Source organism: Coenobita brevimanus, chromosome 94, assembly GCF_032717465.1.
Source record: "Coenobita brevimanus isolate Jiangsu-jjx chromosome 94, ASM3271746v2, whole genome shotgun sequence".
NCBI lineage: Eukaryota > Metazoa > Arthropoda > Malacostraca > Decapoda > Coenobitidae > Coenobita > Coenobita brevimanus.
This window is the reverse complement of record NC_137047.1, coordinates 42,688,456-42,714,349: the sequence shown is the minus strand read 5'-3', so window position 1 is coordinate 42,714,349 and position 25,894 is coordinate 42,688,456. Positions and strand designations below refer to the sequence as shown.

The window sequence follows — 25,894 nt, the reverse complement described above, 5'->3', positions numbered from 1 at the left end:
GATTTCATGAAGCCCCTCCCACTGACCCACCGCCAATGACATTTCTTTTTTCTACTTCTACGTTCCCTCATATTCTAAGATAAGTAATAAGGTGAATCATACTGAATGGCTAGTATATTGTGGTAACTTACAATACATTGAGAGATGACCTGTTTGGTAACCATAGTTGTACAGCTGCGATGTGTCGTCAGTGACCCATAGGTACTTGGCATTAAACTCGGCTGCAGTGGCGGGAAATGACTGCTGGTTCTTTTCATATCTAATTTGTTTTAGTTATCGAATTTTATTACTTCCTTTGTCATATGGACATGAATTTAATCTAAAAAAGAAAGAAAATATTTCGTGGCACAGCTTATTCATCTATTCAATAGAAGAATAATTCTCAGCCAATCAGCGATGACTACAGCTAGAAGAGAGGAGGGGGCGAGGCTTCATGGACTGTTGGTGGTACCTACTTAAGACCTTCTTTTACCCTCTTGGTAACTTCACCCTACGTACTGTATATACCTAATATACTGATATGTGCCTCAAGCTATTTTATTTATTTAATATCCAAATAGCTTCATCTAAAATAAGCACTATCTATCTCCACCCGAATGTTTTTGCTCTGTTATCCATAATTTCCCTTAACTCTTATTCATCTGTGTGTCGTACAGCTGTATTAATTATCAACATTAATCTGGAAGTGTGAAAGTTTGGACGAGCCATACTTTTCTTACATCAAATTTCTTAATCCACTTAGAATATATGACTCCTCTCCGTAATGTGGGACGCAGATTGATGTCTAACAAGTGCGAGTCACGGGTGTTCTATGAGTAATCATTAAAAACAAGGCTTGCTTCCACCTTTGTGCACTCAGCTCTAGTGATAAGGTTAGTTGTGGAAAGCACTTTACTTTAAGGCTTGTTGTTACCTTAGGACAACTTTCATTTTACTGCTGAGTGGCACATATAATATCAGTGCAAAGCAATACATTTTATCATTGTCAGCCACCAAGACATTTTTTTTTTTTTTTTCAGGTGCAAGTGACGTTTGAGGGCGACCGAAGACTGCTCGAGTATGATGTGGTTGGAGTTACAGGAATGAGTAATACTTCTGAGGATGATTCTTTTATTAAAGTAAGTTTACTTTGTTTTAGGTGTCAGTAAGGTTATGTTTTTCCCCTCCTTTTGACAGGGTTTTCCACTTGCATTGATGATATGTACGTTACTTTGTACATTGTCTCCTAAATCTTTCTGGATTATCATGTATATTTCTCACGTATGAAGACTATTTCTTGAACTGGGTGTTTTCATGTGCGAAAAAATGCGCATGAGTTCTGCCCTGTTTTAGTTTGAATAATTCATGTACAAAGTGCCTTAATACTACTTATGATTTCTTATGCCTCTCGGTGCATTACTTTACCGTTTGGTGCTGGAGAAAGTAAGTTCATGTGGGGAGGATGGACGGAGTGGGGGACGTTTCACAATGCATTTTGGTTGAGGCAATAAGGCTTCTACGCGCTCTGTAAATTGCCCTCGAAGCTTACGAGAGTTAAGCTTTTCTCCTCACCTCCTCTCTTCCTCCCGGCGGTGCAGGTGGAGGTGACGTTCAGGAACCAGTTCGGGTACTACATCGGTAACGCCTTCTTGCCCAGCGTCCTTCTCGTCACCATCTGCTACCTTACCTTCTGGTTCAGCCTACACGATTTCCAGGTCAGGGCATGGCATGGCAAGGCAGGGTAGAGCAGGGTAGGTCAGGGCTTAGTATGGCAGGGTATGACATGGCAAGGCAGAGTATAACAGGGCAAAGTAGTCTACAGTTCACCTGGTTCAGTCAGTCAACTGTCTCCACATCAGTGGTGCTTAACTTTTTTTTAGCCTTTGCAGCTCTTCAGTTATCAGAATATCGTCTCGCACAGGTGGTCAGAAATTAGTTTTAGATTTATCGTAAAGATGTATCTTGACATCAGTTTCACACGTCAGTCAAGATGTTACAGTAAAACAGTAGTGTCACATAGCGGTCTAATATATTAAATATACAGCCAACCATTGAAATACACTTACTAGCTAAGAACTTTTAGCAACTTTGTAACTGAACTGACTGACATGTTTCGCATCTCCCAGATATGACGTTTCACACTCTAGGTAAACATTCACTGCTTTAGAGCGATGGTAGCAAAACGCAGTACTAAACCCAGCTCTAACTGTACGGCTATAATCACAGAGTACAGGTTGTCAAAAGAATACCACTACGGGGGGGGGGGAGGTGTACGATAATTGCTTAAATGATCAGTACTGCTCATGGCGTTGCAAGAAAATTGGCAGAGTTTCATGGATACAACGGAAAATGTGACTAACAAACTATATAGAGCATCCTCAAAAAGCACAGCTACAAACATGGGGCACGAACAGTGACACAGTACAGCTCTCACAGTCTGTCGTTGTGCACCGATGCCTTTCATACCACCAAGAGCAAAAGTTCGTAGACTTTTCTGCCTGGACCCACCATAATATTACTGCGTTCACTTGGTGGTAACGCCAACGGAGCTCTCACTTTGTTTCTCTCACTCTGAACCTCGTGAGTTTCATCGAAGTGTGGGTGCTGTTGTTTAGTGATGGCATTAATATTGTGGCGGTTCCAGCCTAAAAATGCTACGGACTTCTACTTTTTACTAGACATTCATGCTGATGTGACCGCTAAATCAGACACTGTCAAAGAAAGTACGTGATGAAATTATTATTTATAACAAATTTGTTTCATGCCCTTGTTGGGTCATTCATTTCTTTGTTTGAGGTAATATACTGTAGATAATGTTTTCGTACAATATACCTTGACTGAGGGACGACTTTTACACTTGCTCTTCGCAGATAAAAAAAAGAAGTGAGGTAGGTTATAACAAGAAGACATAAAGGAGTGTGCTGTATAACTGATTGCTGACTCCACAACAGGACCGCATCATGGTGTCGCTAACCTCTCTGCTCGTGCTGACTGGACTGCTGACCCAGACCTCCCAGTCCATCCCCAAGACCGCCTACCTTAAGCTGATCGACGTCTGGTACGTGGCTCTCATCTGCGTCGACTTCCTCATCATCGTGGTTCTGGTGGTGATTGAAAGTCTAAGGCGACATGTCAGCTCCTCCACGTCACTCAGGCCACCAGTAAAGGTCATGACAATTGGCACGAGTGACCAAGACAAAGATTCGTCAGTCAGACCGGTGATGGAAAACCAGAGTAACTGTGGTGCTGCTAAACTTAATAATATCTCCATCGTTGTGTTCCCCGTCATCTGCCTCCTCTTCTTTGCATGCTTCTCATATGTTGCGTCTGTGTGAAGTCTGTTGCCCCACCATGCTCGAGTTGCTGTGTCAGTCCTTATTCTGTGCTTACCGTTGATTCTGTACTCATACATTCTATGCCTTCATGTTAAATGTTTTGACTGCTACACCAACTGCACTGGATGGTAATCATATCGTGTACAACATTCTGTGGAAAAGAGTGAACACAAAGTATAAAAAATTCAGAGCATTTTTCCATGACAGATTAATGTGTGAAAGGGCCTACTGCTGCTTATTAGTAGAAGTTCTAACACTGAATGGCTTATTCTTTTTTTAACTGCAGTGTCAACAAAGTATAATTCACCAGTACCTAGGTTAATGCTGCAAATAAATTGCCATCATGTACTCGTAATAAAAGGCTTAAGTTCCCAGTCTCACTGATTCAGGTTTTTAATAAATGCCCGTGTGAATACTGTCAAAGTATCTGTTTTACTTTCTCTCTCTCTCTCTCTCTCTCTCTCTCTCTCTCTCTTCAGGTCCTCTTCTTAACCCTCAAGATGCGGCGAGTGTCTGTCTGGTGAATGTAATCGTTCACCATAAGCTGGAACTTAATGCAGTTTTCTGTACTCTTGGGCAAAACGATCTTGACTATTATTAGTCTTTTGGTGCCTCTGGGTTTTTCTTTAGCGTAGTTGTTGTTATTTTTGTTCTATTCCAGCCTGTCTGGCCGAGCAGACCCATCTATCATAAGCAAACAGCTGCCTTCCTGGTGTAGACAGTACCTCGCCAGGGTCGGAAGTGGGTTCTTCCACATGGCAAAGTGTGGGGATAATTGAGGAGACAATGACCCCCAAACAGCTGTTTATAGGAGACAGTAATCTGTCATTTAAAAAGTAATTTAAATAGCCATTAAAAACAGCCACTGAAAATAGCGACTAAAAATAACCACAAAAACCAGCCGCTACAATCAGCCACCAAATCAGTCACTAAAAATAGCTATTAAAATAGTTATAAGTTAATCTATTAAGTCCACGTTTGGTTAAAATGCATTTCTGTAGCATTCTATGTCATCATAATGGCCATGGGAAGAGGTCTGCTTCCTCTAAATGACTGATAGCCACTGATATTCGGTATGAATCGTCCACTCTTGTCAGTCTCTTTTCAAGTTGTGTGAAGCTTCAGTTGCGACACTTTTGTAATTCGACAAGCTTTGGTTGGTTTGAAGCTGTAACCGAAACTGGGTCAGTGTTTCATAGATCTCTATTTAATATTGGTTTAAATTTATTTATGAAGTATTTGTCTTTGGACTTTCATAATGTATGATCATCCCTTTTTACTTTATAGAAGGGCAAAATATTAACCTTTGGTGAACATTTTTTGCGCATTTTACTAAGTGGGTAATAATGATATATAATCCTTTACTGTGACTAATATGGTCCCTGTGGAGGTTAATATGGAGCCGGCGATTTGAAGTCTCACCTATATAAATCTCTTTACATCCACTGCCGTAAATTGCATAAACGCAGTTTTAGGTCGAGCATCCCATTTTTCGTTAATTTTGAATGTATAAATGACGTCGGGAAAAGTGAATTGGGTGCCTTTAATTATTTCAGTGCAGAGTTTACATTTTTTGTCTTCACATTTTTCCACTTTGAAATTAGATATTTTTTCAAATCTGACCTTTGTTAAAAGTCTTTTTATATTATTGGGTTGTCGCTTTCCTTTAATCAGGGAGACATGTCCGTAAATATCTTCTGTTTCGGGTGCGTTTTTAAGGATATTTATTGTACATGAGGCGTCTTTGAAGTGATCATCATATTTTGGGTTAGAGGTTGTTATATATCGTATTGTTTATATATCTCTGGCTGTTTCTTTATTATTGGTGCTCTGAATGTGGGCCCATCTTCGCAGCCCTGGACGATTCCTGGGCTTTTCCCGGAGGGACCTTGGATGACCATGTGGTTTGCCTTTACATCCTCTGTGGTCATGGCAGATGAGTTGACCTTCTACATGTTGTCAGCACGTCCCCAAGGCACCACTACACTTCCTTGGTGGACGGGGGACTGTACCTAGGTCGTCTGGGCTAGGCAGTATTCCTGGAATGATTGGTGGAGGTGTCCCTGCCTTAGCCACCAGGACCTTCACCGCCGTAGGGTTGGGGAATGCAAGCAAACACTAAATCGGGCTCAGCATACAGTTTGGTCTGCTTTATGCTTGACCCTCTTATTCTCCAGTTCATCATCCCGACTTTGTTCTTTATTTGGGCAATGAAGGGTTGCCCTACCACCGTTCATATCCCGTGGCGGAGGATTTTACCTTTCTCTTAGGCTTCCAGGACAAGGCTGTCTTCTTGGCCAACGTCTTCTGGTCCCAGTTTGGTACCCCTGCTCCACTTCCAGGTCTGCAGCAATTGTTCAGAGTCGCTCAGGTTGGCATCTCCTTCCCTCCTCCTTTATGCTTGGCCTCCTCCTTTACCCAGGAGGAGCTTTCCTCTGCTCTATGACCCTTACCACCTAAGAGAGCGTGTGCCCCGGATTTTGTCTTCAATGAGTTTCTGGCCCATCTTCCCCTACCCTATCAGGCCTCTCTCCTTGACATCTTAAATGACACCTGGGCGCTGGGGGTCTTTCCTTCTTGCTGGAAAGCCTCTCACCTTCTCCCTCTCCCCAAGCCAGGGAAGGATCCTTCTTCTCTAGCTTCACACAGGCTGACAGTGTTACAATCTAATGCAATGTTGGGAAGGTGTTACAGTGTTACAATCTAATGCAATGTTGAGAAGGTGTTTGAGAGGATGATGTTCTGCCTGCCTTCCTGGTGGCCCTTTTTTTTTTACATGTCCGACTCTGGGCAAAGGCTTCAGGGTCTATTTCTCGGGAGTGACCTATCCCAAGACTCAGTAGTCCTCCTACACCTCCACATGTCACCACCTCGGCGCTAATACCCACCATCCATATTGAATACATGCTAGGGCTGTCTCATACAGGACTGGTGTGTTGGTATTAGCGGGGGTAATTTTACGACATGTCGTAGGGTCATCTGGGAAATCAGGAAAGTCTGCTTTTAGGAAATTCAAATCCTTAAACTGTTCCTTGCCACAGCCGGGATTCGATTCTGGGTCCATTAGGACTGCAGGCCGCCTCTTTACCGATTCAGCCACCGCCTCCGCTTGAGTACGACCGCTACCTACCTGAGATTCAATGTGGAGTCCTCCATGGAAGGGTGGCATCTGATGTCCTGCAGTTTGACTGTCACATTCATTGGGCATACAGTCACCAACACATACTCCTGGAAGTCTTTGCGAATCTCCAGTGGACCTCTGACTCTGCCTCCCATAATGGGATCCTCTACAGGTTATGTTGTCTCCGTGTCACGGGTCATTTGCTTGGGTCTGGAGTTTATTGGAGGAGCGGTCCTTCTGCGTTTCACCTAGGTCAGGTGGGCAGTACCACAAGGATTTGTTCTTAGTTCCCTTCCTTTTAATGTCTTAATGTTTTGCCTTGTCCCCCTGCTCCTCCTGAAGTGTCCATCTTGGTTTATGCTGATGGTGTTTCCATCCTCTGCAATGCTGCCTATTTATGGGGGGCCCAACATCACCTCCAACAGTCTGTGGATGCTTTTGCCACCTTGGCTGCAGACTGGGGATTAACAATTAATGCGCACAAGAGTACTCATATGTGCTTCAGCCATTTGAGGCTCCCCTCCATGCTGATGGTTCAGCTTGTTGGGGAGCCTTTCACCCTGCAGACCTGGCACAAGTTTCACACCCTCCATCTGGACAGTCCCCGTTTCAGCTGGGCCCCTCACATTGACTATCTTCGGTCAGCATGCCTTAGGCGCCTGGACATCATGAAGTGTGTTGTAGTAGTTTGCTGGGGTGCTGATCGAAGTATCCTCCTCTGCCTATATCAGGCATTCACCCACAGCAAGCTTTCATATGGTTCTTCTCTTTATGGATTGGTTGCACAGGCTCACTGACTCACCACAAGATGTATGTTCTCCAGAAAACAGCACTTCGGATTGCCCGTAGCACCTTCAGGTCCACCCCTGTTCTTTTGCTTCATGTGGACTTTGGGGTGATGCCCCTCTCCATCTATCACATGAATTTGGATTGTCAGCTGCTCCATCACATTTCTGTCCTTCCCCCCAGCCACCCGGTCTCCTCCTCTTCCTGCTTTTTTACGGTCCTTTGCCAGCCCCAGAGTGGCCATGAGTGCAGTTACACTTCATTCTCTGCAGCATCCAGCCTGACCTTCCCTGGTCTGTCCCAGTGGCCCCCCCTCTCCCCTCTGTCCATCCTTAGATGGATCTGTCTGTGATTATCTCCCCACATCTCCCGGCACCGTTCTTGAAGTCTGCTGATGCAGCCTAGGCACGGCAGCTGTTTCTTAGCAAGAACTCTTCTTTTCATGGGAACTCGTGTAGAACTTACACGAATGTGTCCCACTTCCATCATCCTTTACCGTGGCAACCTACTTTGAGGACCTTTCCTTATGCCAAACTTGGCCTTTCAATGGGCGGCATGATGTGCTGACTGCGGAACTTCTAGGAATCCTCCTGACCTTTTAGTTTGTACGGACCTTCCACCACCCCCAACCGTTGGTTCTATGTACTGGCTCACAGTCTTCGCTTACCCTCCTCTCAGATCATCCAATGGCTCATATCAGGATTGTCCATGTTATTTTGGAGCACCTCTTGCTACTTGCCTTTCTCCCCTGGTGCTTTCACCTTCAGTGTATCCTCTTATACGTAGGCATCTGTGACAATGAAATCGCAGATGCAGCAGCAAGGTGGGCATTGATCTCCAGCACGTTAGTAGCTGTGACACATCCTGCTGCATTCCCTAACCTCACACGCAGTGCCTCCATGTACTGGGATGCAAATCTTGTAACTGACCTCCCTGCCTCCCACCTGGGGCGTTTTCGCTCTGCCTCCTCTGCACATCCTTGGGCTCACCATCCCTGTTGGGATGTTGATGTTGCTATCACCAGGTTGCGGATGGGCCACATGGGCCTACAAGTCACCTGTACCGTTTGGGTATAATAGAGCACCCTTGATGCCAGTGGTGTCCACAGGTTAAAGAGACCATAGAACATTTTATGTTGTGGTGCACAAGGTTCCACTCCCTCCACACACTCTTGAGAGACTGCCTGGCATCTCTGGGAATTTTCGGCCTGTCTCTGCACATTCTCTTGGGGTGGAGTTGTGGGGACCCTCGGTTATGGCAATGTGTCATGCGGTACACATTTGACTTCATCAGTAAATCTAGGCAGTTCTCCTGCATTTAAGATGAGGCCCTGAACAGTTTACATTGGATGGGCATTGGGCCAACGTTTTGGCTGCGTCCTTCACCTTCACATGAAGAGGACAAAGTAGCATCTCTTGCATCGTCATTCATACATGTTCCTGACAACATTCAACAGCTTCTCATCTACTTCACATATTTTCACTGCCTTCCACAGTCTTTGTCTATCTACTCTTCCATATGCTCTCTCAGCATCAAGAGGCAGCATACAACTCCAGTCTTCTCCAAATACTTCTCCACTAAATATTTTAGAGTGAATGTCAGATCAACGCAAACTTGCCTTTCCTAAAACTACCCGGTACCTTGTTCTCCTCTAAATAAATCCTTAGTTATTTCCCTAACTCAGTTGACAAGTATCCTAGTATATGTTTTTCTCATTTCACTGAGAAAACACACGCCCCTAAAGCCTAATTACCAGACGCCTGGGCCCCCGAGAGCCATCACCAGGCCTGAGGCAAGATCATCGACAATGGGCCCTTCTTCCCTTTGAAAACTGCTGAATATATTATACTCGAAGTCTGGCTCACAGCTAGTTTGCTCCCTAACTTGTGTGTCACGGCTCGTTGATGTACTATCACGAGAATCCTGGTGCGCCATAGTACTTCGTCACTCTTTGTAAAACAACGATAATAACTACAAGGAAATTATAGTATGTTTGGCAAAGAAAAATGAGAAGTACTATTATTATTTTTTTTTATTATCCCTCGGTCCCTCCAGTATGGCAGTTATACAGTATTACACAAGTCTGTACTGTGTTATACATAATCTGTTGTATTGTGTATAGATATAACTATTCCTTCTTACTTTTATATATATTATTTGGAAATTCAGTGCCATTATAAACGAACTACGCTGTTATCAGAGGGCGTGGGCCCCCTCTCGGGCCCGGGCCCAGGGATTATCCACAGCTGCTCCCCCTCCCCCTTCCCTCCCTCATTGGCCTTGCCAGACACTTCTTTTTCCCTTTTCCTTTTGTGTAAGGGAACTATTATGTCTGCTCTCCAAGCCTTCAGAACCCTACCCTACTCCCAGACCAGCCTACACATCTTTCCTGGAACTTTCCTCATTTTGACTTCCTTCATTGCTTCAGCTATTCCATTCTACTGACCTCTTCCTCTCTTCTCCCAGCCATTCCCCAGTCTATCTATCTATCTATCTTTTGCCAGACACCATAATCCCGTAAAGGGTGGCCATTTGACACTGAGTTAGTTGTTTTACAGGGAGGGGCACCAACCCTCCACCAATCCACTTGTTGACACGTAGGGAGCACGTATGGTTTGGTTATATGGTTACCACCCAGCGCTGTAAATGATTTCTTGGCTTACAGGAAACCATTTGGCTTGTCACTCAATGTAAAGCCACCTGTAAAGGAAAGAAAAGGAATAAGAAGTGACAGGAAAGATAGGAGAAATAGGAAGAGAGTAGGGCAGGCACAGAAAAAGAATGATAAAAGCTAAGGAAGTAGGCAGCACTACATCAAGTGAGTGGATGATGGTCGCCACCACCTACCACAAACACTTGTACTTAAGCTACTTTCATTCTCTGTAATTATAAAAACGATACAGTATATTAAACAAAACTTTTCGCCTACAAACCTGATTTGCCAGATTTCCCTCATTTGCAGCATTTGTAGTGGCAGCTGCAGCCTATGCATAAAGTAGAAATACTTTGGAACACATCTCTCATGCATATGTAACAGCTTACTGTATAACTAGTACCTACCTAGGTATAATATAATCCTTTATAGCCTCTTCAAGAGTGTCGCGGCGTAGTGCTAGGATCTATCTATCTATCTATTGCCAGACGCCTCAATCCCGTTCGGGGTGGCCACAAACAAATCACCTCCACGTCGCCGTCCCCCGCCATTTCACTACCCCGCTCCCAACTCACACTCCCCTCTCTCATATACCTCTCCACTCCATCCCTCCATCTCATCCTAGGCCTCCCCCTCCCTCTTCCCCCCTCCACCTCACTCACACACTCTCTTCGTCAGTCTTTCATCCTCCATCCTCTCCACATGGTCAAACCACCTCAGTGTATTCCTCCTAACGCTTCCTATCACATCCACAGCCACACCACAACGCTCTTTTATATCCTTATTTGTCAGCCTGTCTCTCCATGTGACTCCACAGGCTCCTCTTAAATAACTCATTTCCACTGCTCTCACTCTTGTGTCCTTCCAGCAACGTCCAAGCTTCACTTCCATACGTTAGAGTTGGTATCACAATACTGTCATGTAGTAACTTTTTCACTTCCATGCTCACTTCCCTGCTTCTTATCACTGCTTTCAAGGAACCAGCAACCTTTCTTGCCTGCTGTACCCTTTCAAGCACTTCACCCTCCAAACCTCCATCCTTACTCATCACACTACCCAAGTACTTAAACGTACTCACATTTTTCAATTCCTCACCATCCAACCCCACAGTACATTCACTGACTTCACCTCTCTCAAAGACCATCACTTTAAATTCCGTTTCTTACACACTCTCCCAAACTCATCTACGAAGCCTTGCAGCTCTCCTTCGTCTTCACTCAACAACACAGTATCATCTGCAAACTACAGTACAGGGAGTTTCCAAACACTACCCTCTCTCACCAGGGCCACTCCAACATCCACTACCCTACCTTGTACCTCTTTTATTACCCCATCCATGTACAGATTGAACAACCATGGAGACATGACACATCCCTGTTTCAACCCAACCTTCAAAGAGAAAAATTCACTCAGTTCACCATCCACACGCACTGCAGCCTTAGCACCATCATACATACTCTTCACAGCATTTAACAACTTCCCATCTACTCCATATAATCTTAATACAGTACTTTCCACAATCCTTGTCTATCCACCCTGTCATATGCTTTCTCCAAATTCATGAAATCCGCATACAACTTCTTTCCCTTCTCTAGAAACTTTTCCACTAAAGATCTAAGAATGAATATCTGATCTACACAACCTCTTCCCTTCCTAAAGCCTCCCTGTTCTTCTCCAACTAATTCCTCTGTTCTTTCTCTGACTCTGTCAATAAGTATCCTACCATACACTTTTCCTATTATACTATCTATCTATCTTTTGCCAGACACCTCAATCCCGTTTGGGGTGGCCACAAACAAATCGCCTCCACGTAGCCCTGTTCTCTGCCATTTCACTGCCCTGCTCCCAACTCACACCCCCCTCTCTCATATACTAAGAAGACAAATGCCCCTATGATTACCACACACTTCATTTTCCCCTTTTCCTTTGTACAAGCGAATAATTATATCTGACTTCCACTCCTCCGGGACTCTACCTTCCTCCCAGGCCAATCTGCACGTTTTCCACATCCATTCTACTACTATCTCTCCCCCATGCTTCAATTTAACTTTCTTCATTGCTTCCACAACTTCTATCCTACTGATTTCTTCCTGTCTTCTCACCTCCCTCCTTCTCCCAGCCATTCCTCAGCCACTTATACTCGCATTACTTCCATCCTCTATGGGCTAGGATGCCCACATTAATTCAGCAGTTGAGTAACGTGAGATTTCACACTGTGGCATTAATGCGATCGCAGGTATCTGACAATGGTATGAAGCTTTTCCATTGCGATTCTGTTGATTTAATTCTGGCAGAGGTAATACTATGCTTTTTAGAGACATGAGGCAAAAAAGTAATGTGCCTGCAGAGCAGTAATGGCCTGTCTATATATGCCTAGAATTTTTTCTCCCTGGGGAGATTTACGCTTATCTTTAGCCTGGAGAAATGATGATAACTATCAAAAAAGAAAAAAACTCCGTAGATATAGCAAATTCTGTAATAATTCTGTAATAACTGAAAGGGCTCGTTGTAATTTCAAGGTGTTCGAGGCGCCATCTTTCCAGGTATTCACCTTAATCAAATTATGTTTTTCGTCCAATTGCAAGTAGTCTATTTAATTAACTGCTTGAGAATTAGATATATGCGCTTTTTACTGATATAATGATAAGGATTAATATGCAGTTGGGAGGACTTACTTTCAGGAAACAGTGGTCGGAGCAGAATGATGGTGGTAGCTAGCGTCAGTGCAACGTTGTTGTGGTTCGGCTGGACTCAGGCTGAGATGGATCTACAATACAGATGTTGGATGCTGCTGGAGGTAGGCCAGACACAGTAAATAGGGAGGATTTTCTTAAGACCTGTAAAATTTTTTCCCATTTTCTTTTGAAATACTTGTTTTCTTACACCCACAACTTAAAGATATCTTCTTACCAATTGATTGTCACGAGTCATTGTACTTTGGCCTATCGTATTGTGAATTTAATTTTTTATATTATAGGCTATTATTTGAGGATGCACTGATGTTATTTACCCTTTTGCTTAATTTTTTATGTATTTTCAACATTCATAACCTCATTTTCCTACATTGGTGCACAACTCCCTTAGCATACCATAGAATTCCAGGTCAGCATGCTGCTTCGTAGAACCATGGATTTTAATAATGAGAATAGGTTTTTCTTCCCTTTTTCTTGGTGTGTGAATCGATCAAAATATGTAACCTTCGTACCTGTTGCAAATCAGCAGTTTCTAAGTTAAGCCCCTCCCATCATCTAACAGTAACAGTACTGGTGGGGAATTGAGGCATTTGAATGGAGGAGGCTGGCTTAAACGTTAATTTCAGAAATCTATCTCTCTATAACCAGATACCATTATCCTACAAGGGGTGGCAATTTGACTTTGAGGTAGCTAGTTGTATTACAGGGAGAGGCACTAACCCTCTGCCAACCCACTTGTTAATATGTAGGAAACACGTATGGGTTGGTTATATGGTTACCACTCAGCATTATAAATGGTTTCCTGGCTTACAGGAAACCACTAGGCTTGTCACTCAATGTACAGTACTTCTACAAGAAAGCGAAAGAAGAGTAATGAAAAGTGACACAAAAGGTGAGATTATGGGAGAAATATATCAAATTGGAACAAAAAGCACCGGAAAAAAAAGAAAAAGACCCTAACTGGGGGTGTAGCGTTATAATCTGTCCCCCTGTCCCGAGCTGTCTGCCGCCTATGGCACATGCGCGGGGAGTTGCCAGATGCCGCCACAAATATGCCATTTGTACTTGTCTTTCTGTAGGGGAAACATGATCGGAGCCTCTCGTCCTTGTATACAGGCGGCAAATGGTCAATCCGGCTTCTTGTATCATTCGTCTCAAAGCTTTCTTGGGTAGTTTCTGCCCTTAAATTAAATTAGATTAGGCGGGAAGCAGTAAAAATTCGATTTTCTAAGGTATGAATGAGTTATGTTGGATGAAAATAATTATAATTAATCATCTGGGGACTAATTATCTATGTTACGGTACCCCTACAGAGATCAGATAACAAATGGCATGTCTGTGGCAGCCTCTGGCAATCCCCCACGCATGAGCCGTAGGGGGCGGACAGAAGGGGGACATTGTAATGCTACAGGGGCTCTGCACCCCAGACCCCCTGACAGTATTAACCATCTCATCACATTAAGATGTAGCTAACCTTCAGAATGCAGAAATCATATTTTACTGTAGCTACTTTTTTTTCTTAAATAAAAATGAAGGTAAAAGTAGATCAAAATACAATAAACCCCATAAAAAAATGACTATTCTTACTGGGGGGCTGTGCATCGCAGACCCCCCCATAGCATTAAACAGCTGATCACCCTCAAACCTAGCCTTCAGAATCCAGATATCATAAAGGTTGGACACTGCCCACATTACCATAAATATTTGTTATTTCTGTAACAACATGGTAGTTTATGTATAGGTCAGTCACCTGCCCATAGTGACACTATATGAGCTCTTAATAAGTCAACAGCGGCATCATCTTGGAAAAATTTCTTCACAAATGCCTAGTAATTGTAAGATCAGCCACGACTTCCACTAGCCATTTTTTAGCCAATTTCAGATTCAAAGTTGAGGAGGCATGGCTCCTTATGTATGTGCCATGTGGCCCAAAACATCAACTCCCATTGGCTTCCCTGCTTCAGTCTAATTGGTCGGCGCATCTGCCTAGCGTACCCGCCAATGCCTCTCTGTCTGTCCTCCAAGATGTAGGTCAAATTAAAAGTTATTTACTATGGTACCGTTCATTTGTGACAACTACTTCTATAGGAGGAAAGTTAGTAGAAGTTGAGATCTATAGACTGTCAAATGGAAATTTCCCTTGTTCTGTGGTTGTCCAAAATGACAAATTGTCCAAATTCTGGACCCAGCTAAACAGCGTTATTACAGAATTACACCCAACGAAATGAGATTGACATTAATATTGTTGCATTTTTAGAGTTTGTTGATATGTTGAGAACGATAAATGACTGGTTACGTGGTTAATCGAAGGCAGAAGAACACTTCTGGGTTTCATTCCTTCTTAGCACAGCTCAGGAACAGTTGTGAAACACTGACTTCTCTCTCCCATGTTAACTGAGTCCTTCACTCAGTACTACTCATTCACTGACTTACAAACTCTCACTTAAATGACTCTGACTGTTCTATTCTTTACTGGTTACTTTCACTGTTTGACTCATCAACACTCTCATTGCCTCACTGTCTGTCCACTAATGAAAAACTGAACTGCCATGCACACATCTTACTCCATATCTTACACTTGGCTAACCGAGTGCAAGAAGGGAGGGTCCCTTAATATATACTCCCCTGACTCCACCTACTAGTACAGCCCAGAACATTCAAGAGCCTAGTTGAGAACTAACATCTTCGGATGCGAAAATGCACGTAAATTAACAGTGCACAGTAACAATAATGACAAGAACCAGTTCCTTAGGTAAGAGAGAAATTAAACAAACGGACATGTCAAAATCTCCAGAATGGTCCTCAGATCTCCAGGTACAAACATTAACTTAATGCTATGGCACAACACTTAATTATTAGAATATTCCTCACATCTCTTGATATAGACCACTACCCTAATCCTGCCGGTATAATAATGTGTTCACTTTGTAGTTTAAGAATATTTAAGCAATTGCTTTCTTGTCATGCTTTTGGGGACGTGATATGTGCTGGAGGTGGGGCTGGAGCTAGCTCAGCAGTCAGCAGTAAGGGTAAGTAGTGGTTGGTAGTTGTTGCCGCTCCTGACACTGAGAGGGGTCTCCCTCTGCACTAAGGGGTTCTTGTATGCAGCATGTGATAAAAGCCTAATATTTTATAGTTGCGACACTTGGGTGATGAAGGAAAAGGATATTTATAGTCTCAAAACTACAGAGATGATAATGATTAGATAAATGTGTAGTGTGTCCTTGAATGACAGGCCTCAGGGGTTATGACTGCAGATAAAGAGATGAGAGGATGGATGGGACTTGAATGTGATAGTGTTATGATGAGAGGAGTAAACTTAGATGGTTTGGGCATGTGGAGAGAATGGAAGATGGCAGCTTGGTGCAGAAGGTGAGAGGTGTGAACACTGAGGGTAAAGTTGCAAGAGGCAGACTCAAAAAGACTGGACAAGGCCATTGGGTGTAATCTTAGGAATAAGGGGCTTAATAGGGAGGTTACTAGAGATCGACGAATGTGAAGAGCCGCCATTCGGTGACCAAGGCTGATGTATGCAGGCATGTTGGAGCCCTCATAAATTGACATGACTTGGAAGTTTTACTCGTCTCTGATAATTTTCTCCCAAATGATACACATTGCAGCATGTGGACTCTAAGCCACTGACTTCCAGATTCAGGGATGCAGTAAATGAATGTATTTGTGCAGGCAAAGTATAAAAAGAACTGTGTTGTATTTCAGGTGAGTGGTGAGAGAGCAGCTGGAGGCAGATGAATAGGCTGACAGCAATTAGTGCAGTAGAGTACATTCTGGTTACCTCAGCTGTAAGGTAATGGTTGTGGCATAACTCAGTTCTTTATGCTGTCCTTCTAGGCTCAATGTGCATAAGGTGCTGTACAATGTTCTAGGTTCACAGATATGCGAGTCTAATGGCAGGTCTTGTTCCAGGTCCACATCTGAAGTCAGATCAGTGAAGCTGGCACGTCAGCAGTGTGGTCATCAGGGAGCTCCCTTAGTATTAAATGACAAATGTGGACAAGAATGAGGTTATATTGTTGCTCAGAAGAATGTCTGGTCTCATTGTCTGAGCCCATCCTACAAGAAGAACCTCAACCAACTCTGTAATATATTAGAGCTCTTCGTTTCTAATAGAAAACATACGGTTATCATCTGATGTCTGGGGAGGGTGAAACCTGGATATTGAACTGTTGTGGTATCTTTTATACCTATAGTTGTGCTACAAGTACTGTGTGTATTTGCTAAAGGATAGGTCTTAAGATGAACATTATGACAGCAATTTCGATCTTATCATCATCATCAGCAGAAGCCTCTGACAGTTTTTACCATTCAGTCCAAGCAATTCTGCGAAGTTAATGTATTTCCTTTGTTCTCTACATATCTGTTTCTCTCCTTACATCTTTGGGTTCTTATTCACTTACCTTGGTTGTCTGTATGTTATCAGTTTGGCATATAGATGACTTGCTCATCTCCACTCTGGATAAAATGAACACAGATTTTTTTTTTTTTTCACCATTGAAGAAACTCCTATGCCATCTGGTATGTAGCATAATTATTCCCATTCTGCTTTGAGGAATTACCAGTTTGTATTAAAAAAATATCTGTAGGCATGAGTTTACCTATTCTCAAGTTTGAATAGGAACAAGACATTGATTATCTAGGTACCTTCCTTATTTAAATACTGCGAATGTCATACTCTTCATGTTGTTAACAGAATCCCTTGTCCCATTCATATTCTTTGCTTGATTTATGAACTGGTATTGTCTAGACTGCCAGTGCTAGGTGTAAAGAGTCTTTAGCATAATCTGACACCTCTTCAGTCATTTTTACTGGGGAGGGGGAAATCTTTGTACTGACACTTATTATGACATGTGTGTTGCTGAGTTATTTTTCACTAACAGTATTTCATGTGTTGACAGTTATGATTCACTAGTAGTAATGTAATATTTTTAGACATGTACTGTTCATTGGAGATGATGTACCTGTTGGCAGGTATAGTTCAGTTGTAAATTGGGTGTTTTTTACATAATACCGATATATTGGTCAGTGATCACATTTGTGACAGATAGTAAGGATAGCAGTGAGGTGGAGCAGAGTGAAATTTTGAGTTTTGTGGGCATTAAGAGGGCCAGGATGGATGATGTAATGGAGGTTGTTAAGGAAGAGCCAGATGTAAAGTTAGAGTGTGAACTGAATGATGAAATAGTGGAGGGGGTTAATGGGGAACCAGGAGTGAATAAGGTCGAGTGTGATGAATGTGGTAAACAGTTTACTAAAAAAAGCAACCTCACCCGTCACCAGCTAATAATTCATTCAGGAGTGAGAAACTTTAAGTGTGACGAATGTGGTAAACTGTTTGATAATAAAAGCAATCTCTCCAAACACTTATTAATTCACTTGGGAGTGAAGAATTTCAAATGTGACCAGTGCAATAAAGTGTTCAGTGAAAAATGCAAGCTCACCCGACATCTACTAGTTCATTCTGGAGTGAAGAAATTTAAGTGTGACGAATGTGGTAAACTCTTTGGTTACAAGAGTGTTCTTACCCAGCACCTACTAGTTCACTCAGGGGTAAAGAACTTCCGATGCGATGCCTGTGGTAAACTGTTTAGTGAGAAGGGCAGCCTCAGCAAACACATTCTAGTGATTCATTCAGGAGTGAAGAATTTCGAGTGTGATGAATGTGGTACTCGGTTTTGTTACAAAGGTGATTTCAATAAGCACCTACTAATTCATTCAGGAGTGAAGAAATTCAAGTGTGACGTATGTGGGAAGTTGTTTAGACGTAAACAGGATATGGCAAGGCATATTGCCATTCACTGAGAAGTCGGGATACCACCAGAAAAAAAAAAAAAAAAAAAAAATCATCAACAATGCCTCATCCTTCCTACAGCCTTGTGGTTGTAGTAACAGTGTATAATCCTGATGTATTGGATGTCGAATTTAATAAATCCGTTAATGTCATCGTCAATGTCAGACTTGCATCTTGATCCATGATATACTTGTCAGACATTTGTATTTCAACAATGCAGATACAGATATCTAAATTTGTATTCTTATGGATAATGATGGTTGTATGTATGAATAAAAATATAATTAAAATCAACCTTTAAACTGTAATTGACTTATTTATACACCACAATACAGTATATAAGAAGTTTAGAGAGTCGTGTCACAAAAGTGTTTTTTTGTATTCACTTGTATTTCATATCACCTCTTGTGCTACCTTCAAGTAGCAGGAGGGGAGGAGAGGTAAACTTACCTGAAATTTTGCGAATACGGCACCAAACTGAAAACACCGGAGTAGATGTAGAAATGGAAGCAACATAGTGCTGTATTCTTAGACATTTCCTTCCGTTGTACAAACATGGGAAGGAAATGCTTAGCTGAAATGGTATTCGTTAAAAATTCATATTTTTTCTGAGCCACTCAAGGGGAAGAATTATTCCTTTGGGTAGCAGAAATTATAGGAACTTGAAGGAAATACTTGAACAGTCTCTTCAAAATTTCCATTGCAATTAATGTGGTTCTTTTGATGTTGATTGTCTTCTCTCTCTCTCTCTCTCTGTCTCTCTCTTTAATGTTGAAGGAAGTAACTGTACAGTTTTATTATATATGTATGTATGGATGGATAGATAGGTATGAAGATGGGTGGATGGATGGATTGATGGACGGATAGATGGATAGATATACAGATAAAAAAAGTGATAGAAAAACAGATAGAGCCTGATAAATTTACAGAGAGAGTGAGAGAGAGAGAGAAAGAAAATGCATGGATGCTGCGAGAGGTGATGGACTTGGGAGAGAGAATAATTATCTTTTTTTATCTTTACTTTCTCAATTTATTATCTTACTTTCCCACTTTAATATCTTACTTTCTCACTTTAGTTTTTATATCTTACTTTCTCACTTTATATTTCTATCTTAGTTTCTCACTTTTTTAATCTTACTTTCTCACTAATTTTATCATACTTTCTCACTTTATTTTTATCTTACTTTCTCACTTTATTAATTTTATCTTACTTTCTCACTTTATTTTTATCTTACTTTCTCACTTTATTATTTTTCTTACTTTCTCACTTTATTTTTATCTTACTTTCTCACTTTACTTCTATCTTACTTTCTCACTTTATTAATTTTATCTTACTTTCTCACTTTATTTTTATCATACTTTCTCACTTTATTTTTATGTTACTTTCACATTTTATTAATTTTATCTTACTTTCTCACTTTGTTTTTATCTTACTTTCTCACTTTATTTTTATCTTTTTCACTTTATTATTTTTTCTTACTTTCTCACTTTACTTTTGTTACTTTCTCACTTTATTTTTATCTTACTTTCTCACTTTATTATTTTTTCTTACTTTCTCACTTTACTTTTGTTACTTTCTCACTCTACTATCTCACTTTCTCACTTTTCCCCCAAACCTTCCTTTCTATTCTTCCATCTCCTTTCCTACCTTTTATCTTTTTTCTTCTACGTTGTGTACCTTTTAATCTACTATTTCGTACTCTTTTTTCTTTACCTTTTTTGTGTTTCCCTGTCTATCTGTCTGTCTATCTATCTATCTATCTGTCCATCTATCTATCCATCTATCTGTACCTGTCTATCTGTCTATCCATCTTATCAATCAATCTCTATCTATCTATCTCAGTCTATCAGCTTATCTATCCATCTTTCTATCTACCTGTCTATCTATCCATCTCTATCTATCTATCTCTATCCATCTATCTATTTTTATCCAGTCCTTCTCCTTCTTCATCCACTCATATCTGTTCCTCTTTCATGCCTCTTTCCCCTCCATTTTGTCCCTCCTTCCTTCGGGCTTTCAATACTTTTCATTATGTTTCTCTTTTTGCAGTTTGTTTTCCTATATTTTTACACCCACGCTCGCACAGAAAAAGCAAATGTGGTGTGTGTGTGTGTGTGTGTGTGTGTGTGTGAGTGAGAAACGCAACGACCAAACCAGATGAGGAAGAAAGTGAAGTGAGTGTGCTAGACGGGATTTAGAGAGAGAGAGAGAGAGAGAGATCCAAAAAATTATCCTAATGACCAAAATCACAAGATGAGAGACAGAACAAAAAAGGGAAGAAAGAAAGAAAAAGAAAAAGAACAAGAAAAGAAAAAGAAAGAAGTGAAAACAGAATTATGTACAATTTTGAGAAAACAGGATATAGGCGAGGAAATAAAGACGAAACTCGTATATACAAAAACCGGAAAAATCGCCCTAACGTGATGTGTTGCGGACAGGTAAGAATGTGTTGCAGACGTGAATGTACTGCATTGTTCTTGGCACGTGTGTGTGTAAAGACTATCACACACACATACAGTACATACACGCACACAGACACACACACATATATATATATATATATATATATATATATATATATATATATATATATATATATATATATATATATATATATATATATATATATATATATATATATATATATATATATTTTCATTCATTCATTGCCAGACGCCATGTATCCCAAATGGGGTGGCCAAAGGCTTAGAGTTAATTGTTTTACAGGGAGGGGCACTAATCCTCCACCAACCCCACTTGACTCGTAGGGATGCCAACAGCATTTGGTGTTCCCAGGCGGTCACCCATCCAAGTACTAACCAGACCCATATATATATATATATATATATATATATATATATATATATATATATATATATATATATATATATATATATATATATATATATGTAATGCTAGGTGTTTAAGGCTCGACTTTTCATTCCTAGAACACCTAATGTGTAGTGGGGTCCTCTTTCGAGACCGGGGCTGAGTACAAATAAGAGAGAGGCAGGACACAAAAACTTCAGGCAATAAACTTTACACGTGTATTACTTAGTCAGACAAGGGACAACAGCAGATGTTACAACACAATATTTAGTCAATTACAAACTCTTATAACTAGATTCTCTGTATCTCGCAGGATACTATAGCAGAATGCACCTGAAATAACACTCGAGGCGTGGTGAACAGAATTAGCATAGTCCAGGGTCTCGGTGCACGTGGATGAGTGAGCGATGGGGCTCACTAGGGGAGGGTGTGAGGCACTGGGGTCTAATTGTATTTATGGTAGTATGAGGCGGAGGTTATTGATAGCGCATTCAACTTATTATTTTCTAAGAGCAAGGGGTTCTTGGTTAATTATCACAATACGGTCCAAAGTCTCTGCACACGTGGGGGAGGTAGAGATGAGGCTCACCAGGGGAGGGTGTAAGGCACTGGGGTCTGACTATATTTATGGTAATATGCAGTGGAGGTTATTAATAGCGTGTTCAATTTATTATTTTCTAAGAGTAAAGGACATTTGGGTAAATTACTAATATGAACTCCACTGCTTGTGTGTTTCACTGATTATAATATGAAGGGTGTCACATGAGTCTTATTCGCTATCACTTGGATTCTACATGGGTTATTCTCTATTCCGCCCGTCGCACATTAGACCATTATTCCAACTTCACGTAAACACTTAGCCTGGTGCTAGGAAGGCACACATTACCTCATCACTGTTACACTGTACTCCGGGTGGAATCACTGTCTCATAAGTCACTGGACGGCGGGTGCGGTGGGGGGACATGCCGGCGACGGTATTGCCGGGGCAGGGGCACCGCCAGGAGAGGTCGTGCTGAGAGGGCACGGGACGACACGCAGGGACGTCTTCTCTCGTCCACGGCTGCAGGTGGCGAAGGGGCCCGTGCTTTCCAGGCTAGGAACAGGAGTATGGCCCTCAGGACTGGGGCCGAACAATTCCCTGAACCTCTCGGTCAGGTTTCGGCCGGAGGTAGAGGTCCTCTGCCATTGGGGCGTAAGGAGGTCCTTCCCGGGTGTTCTGGGGAGGGCCTGGAGTTCCCAAGGGCTGCGGCCCCCAGAGCCAGGCTGTGCCGTCAGGGAGGGGCTGCGGCACCGGTCTGCGTCAGGGTCCCTCAGGTGGGTTTTCTCCAGGGCCAGGCATAGGGAGCAGAGGACGGGGGAGGCGATAGGGCCTCTCCAGTACTCTCCTACATCCACTGCGTCAGGAGTCAGGATATTCGTCTCACGCTGGGGCGGCAGGGCTGCTCTCAACTGCTTCTGGCCATGGGGCCCGGCTACTGGCAGTGGCTTCCCAGGGGCGTGACCGTAAGGCGCCGAGGCCCGGCTACTGGCCGTGGCCTTAGAGGGGGAAAAATTACCAGTGCACCTCGGGACACCTTCGGAGTATCTACCGACCATCTGACGAAGGCAGGAGCGGCTACAGGCCGACTCCTGCAGGAGGGATGGGGAGCGGCTACAGGCCGACTCGAGGGCAACACCTTCGGAGCGTCTACCGGCTGTCTGATGAAGGCAGGAGCGACTACAGGCCATCTCCTTCAGCTGGTATGAGGAGCGGCTACAGGCCGACTCGGGGACAATTCCTTTGGAGCAGCTACCGGCCGTCTGACGAAGGTGGGAGCGGCTACAGGCCGACTCCTGCAGGAGGGGTGTGGAGCAGCTACAGGCCGACTCGGGGGCAACGCCTTCGGAGTGGCTACCGGCCGTCTGACGAAGGCGGGAGTTACAGGCCGTCTCCTTATTACCCTCAGGTCGGCTTCTGGCCAACTTCTTTGCGAGGGGCGGGTGGCTACCGGCCGTCCCAAGAGGGAAGACACCTTCGGAGAGGCTACTGGAACCCTCCTGTAGAAGGCGGGAGTGGCTACAGGCCAACTCCTGAGGGGCACTGATTGGAGCTGGACAGACAGCTCCACCCTGAGATGGTTTGGTGGAACCTCGCCCAGAAGGTAGTGCAGGACTTCTGCTATGGCGACGGCGGGGTGGTTCTGAGTCATAGGGACGTACGGGCCGGGCTGGCTTGTGCCGTTGTCACGCCGAATCTCGGTGTGCTGCTGCTGCTCCTCCGTGGGGTCCTTGTGGGGATGTCGGGGAGTTTCCGGGGGCACTATGCTGAATCTTTGGTAGAGGTGATTGGGCATTCCCAGGGACACTATGCTGTATTTCAATATATATATAAAAAAATATATATATATACATATATATATATATATATATATATATATATATATATATATATTACCAATTCTTCTGTCTCATAATAGAAAACATTGATTTATCTGATCTTACTTTCAATTAAAAATCTGTGAAGAAAAACATAGCCTTAGATTATTCTGTTAATATAAAAAGACACTCATCACTTCAACCCCGTTGCTCTGTGGGTGAATTTAACACCTGGCGAACGTAAATGATCAAACACTGCCGAACAAGCATTCTCGAACGTTCGTGCATGAAGGCTTCAGTATTCCCGCTGAAAACACTCACTTGCCAGCACGTCAAGGGAAGAGAAACGATTGCATGTGCTGTATTTGTTGTCAACATGGGCTCTTGAAGTAAAAGCTAATGTTGCTACACCCACTCCAACATTCATAGAAGCTCGTGCCCATTGCTATGTTCACTATGGCTTGTTCAAGTTCGTTCTCCAGGTGTAACTTCACCCTTATGGGCCATAGTCTACATGTCAGACGAGGTTCCGTAGCACCTCTTGCTTAGCGAGTTGTACTGTATATCTCAACATTCTCTTGTGTGTTGTTTATATCGCTTTGTAACGACGCTGTTTATTCAGTGACAGAAGAGATACTGGGACGTCATCTGCAGAATAAATCGCTACGTAAGAGGTGTTACGAAATCTCTTGGGCCACTTAAAATGCGTCTTAAGTCCGTATTCTCGTCGGTTATGTAAGCTCCCTAGCACCTCTTCCTTTGCGATTAATTAATTAATTTATTTTTTAAACGGCTGGTTAAGTATTAATATAATATCAATATGTGTGTTGTTAAGGTGGTATCTGAATGACAAAGAAGAGGGTGGTAGGGAATAATGAGCAAAATAAATCTCTTAGGAAAAAGTGTTAAGGACCTTCGTAAGAGGCTTTTCTTATCTGTAAGGGTGAGACAGCCATTAGGTACGCCTGTCACCTTGACCCGTAGTCTAAGGAAGTTACCTAACACCTTATCTTAATCGATTTATTTGCCTTATTACACCTTACTCTCCTCTGTTATTTAAATTATTCTAATATCACCCCACGTTACATATATAACATGCCAAGGGATATGAACCAGCCATGTCTAAAAAGAAGTCGCTAAAGAAAAGGTGTTAGGGAGAATACAAGGCTCTTAACTTGGCCTAGATTTTTGTCCACTTTCAGCATATTTCTCGCAGCTCAATTGAAGAAAAAATACAATGGCTCTACATGCTTTCAGTAGCACTTCTTCGTGACCTGCATCATAATTTAATCCATTGCTTGGATGTGGATGTGATAGGAAGCGCTATGAGAAACACACTGAGGTGGTTTGGCCATCTGGAGAGGATGGAGAGTGAGAGACTGACGAGGAGAGTGTAAGTGAGTGAGGTGGAGGGGGGAGAGAGGGAGGGGCAGACCAAGGATGAGATGGAGGGATGGAGTGGAGAGGTATATGGGAGAGTGGGGTGTGAGCTGGGAGCAGGGCAGTGAAATAGCTGGGGACAGGGCAACATGGAGGCGATTTGTTTGTGGTCACCCCTTACGGGATTAAGGCGTCTGGCAAAAGACTGGCTTCAACTCAGTATACAAGGTGAAGGGATGGCAATGATAGGCCAAGTTAGAATAAAAATGGTAGTGACTGATTTGATGTCTGTGATCCCAGTTAGGTATCTTATGTGTTATGGTCGTCCTGCAGGTGGCTGTGTTCCTTGACGTGATGTATTGTTATGGTTTGATATACAATGACAATGTACAGGGGAAGGTCGTTTTATAGTACAGGTAATACAGTAATAATAATAATAATAATAATAATAATAATAATAATAATCACCATCATCATCATCATCATCATCACCATAATAATAATAACGAAAATAATAATAATAATAATAATAATAATAATAATAATAATAATAAAATAATAATAATAATAATAATAATAATAATAATAACAATAACGATGATGATAGTAATAATAATAATAATAACGATGATGATAGTAATAATAATAATAATAATAATAATAATAATAATAATAATAACAGTAATATAATAATAATAATAATAATAATAATAATAATAATAATATTAATAATAATACTGTAATAATAATAATTACTACTACTACTACCACTACTACTACTGTCGTTATTATTTTGATTTGTTGTTGTAGTTCGTTATTATTATTATTATTATTATTATTATTATTATTAAAAGGTTTTTCCTACTCTGAATGAAATAATCTGAGGGTAGCATCAATAAAAATGTAAATAAATAAAATGTCAGCCGATTCAAGGAGTTATACGATTATGTAATGTT

The 25,894-nt window shown here is 42.1% G+C and overlaps 1 protein-coding gene across 1 annotated transcript in view; it reads left to right on the top strand.

Moving 5' to 3' along the window:
* Nucleotides 1-18,384, top strand: part of LOC145412903 (uncharacterized) — a 383,488-nt gene extending 365,104 nt beyond the window's left edge. Inside the window, exon 4 of the mRNA XM_080282699.1 lies at nt 18,099-18,384. Within this exon, the coding sequence (XP_080138825.1) occupies nt 18,099-18,384 (286 nt within the window). The remainder of the gene's footprint in view (nt 1-18,098) is intronic.
* Nucleotides 18,385-25,894: the final 7,510 nt, after the last annotated feature.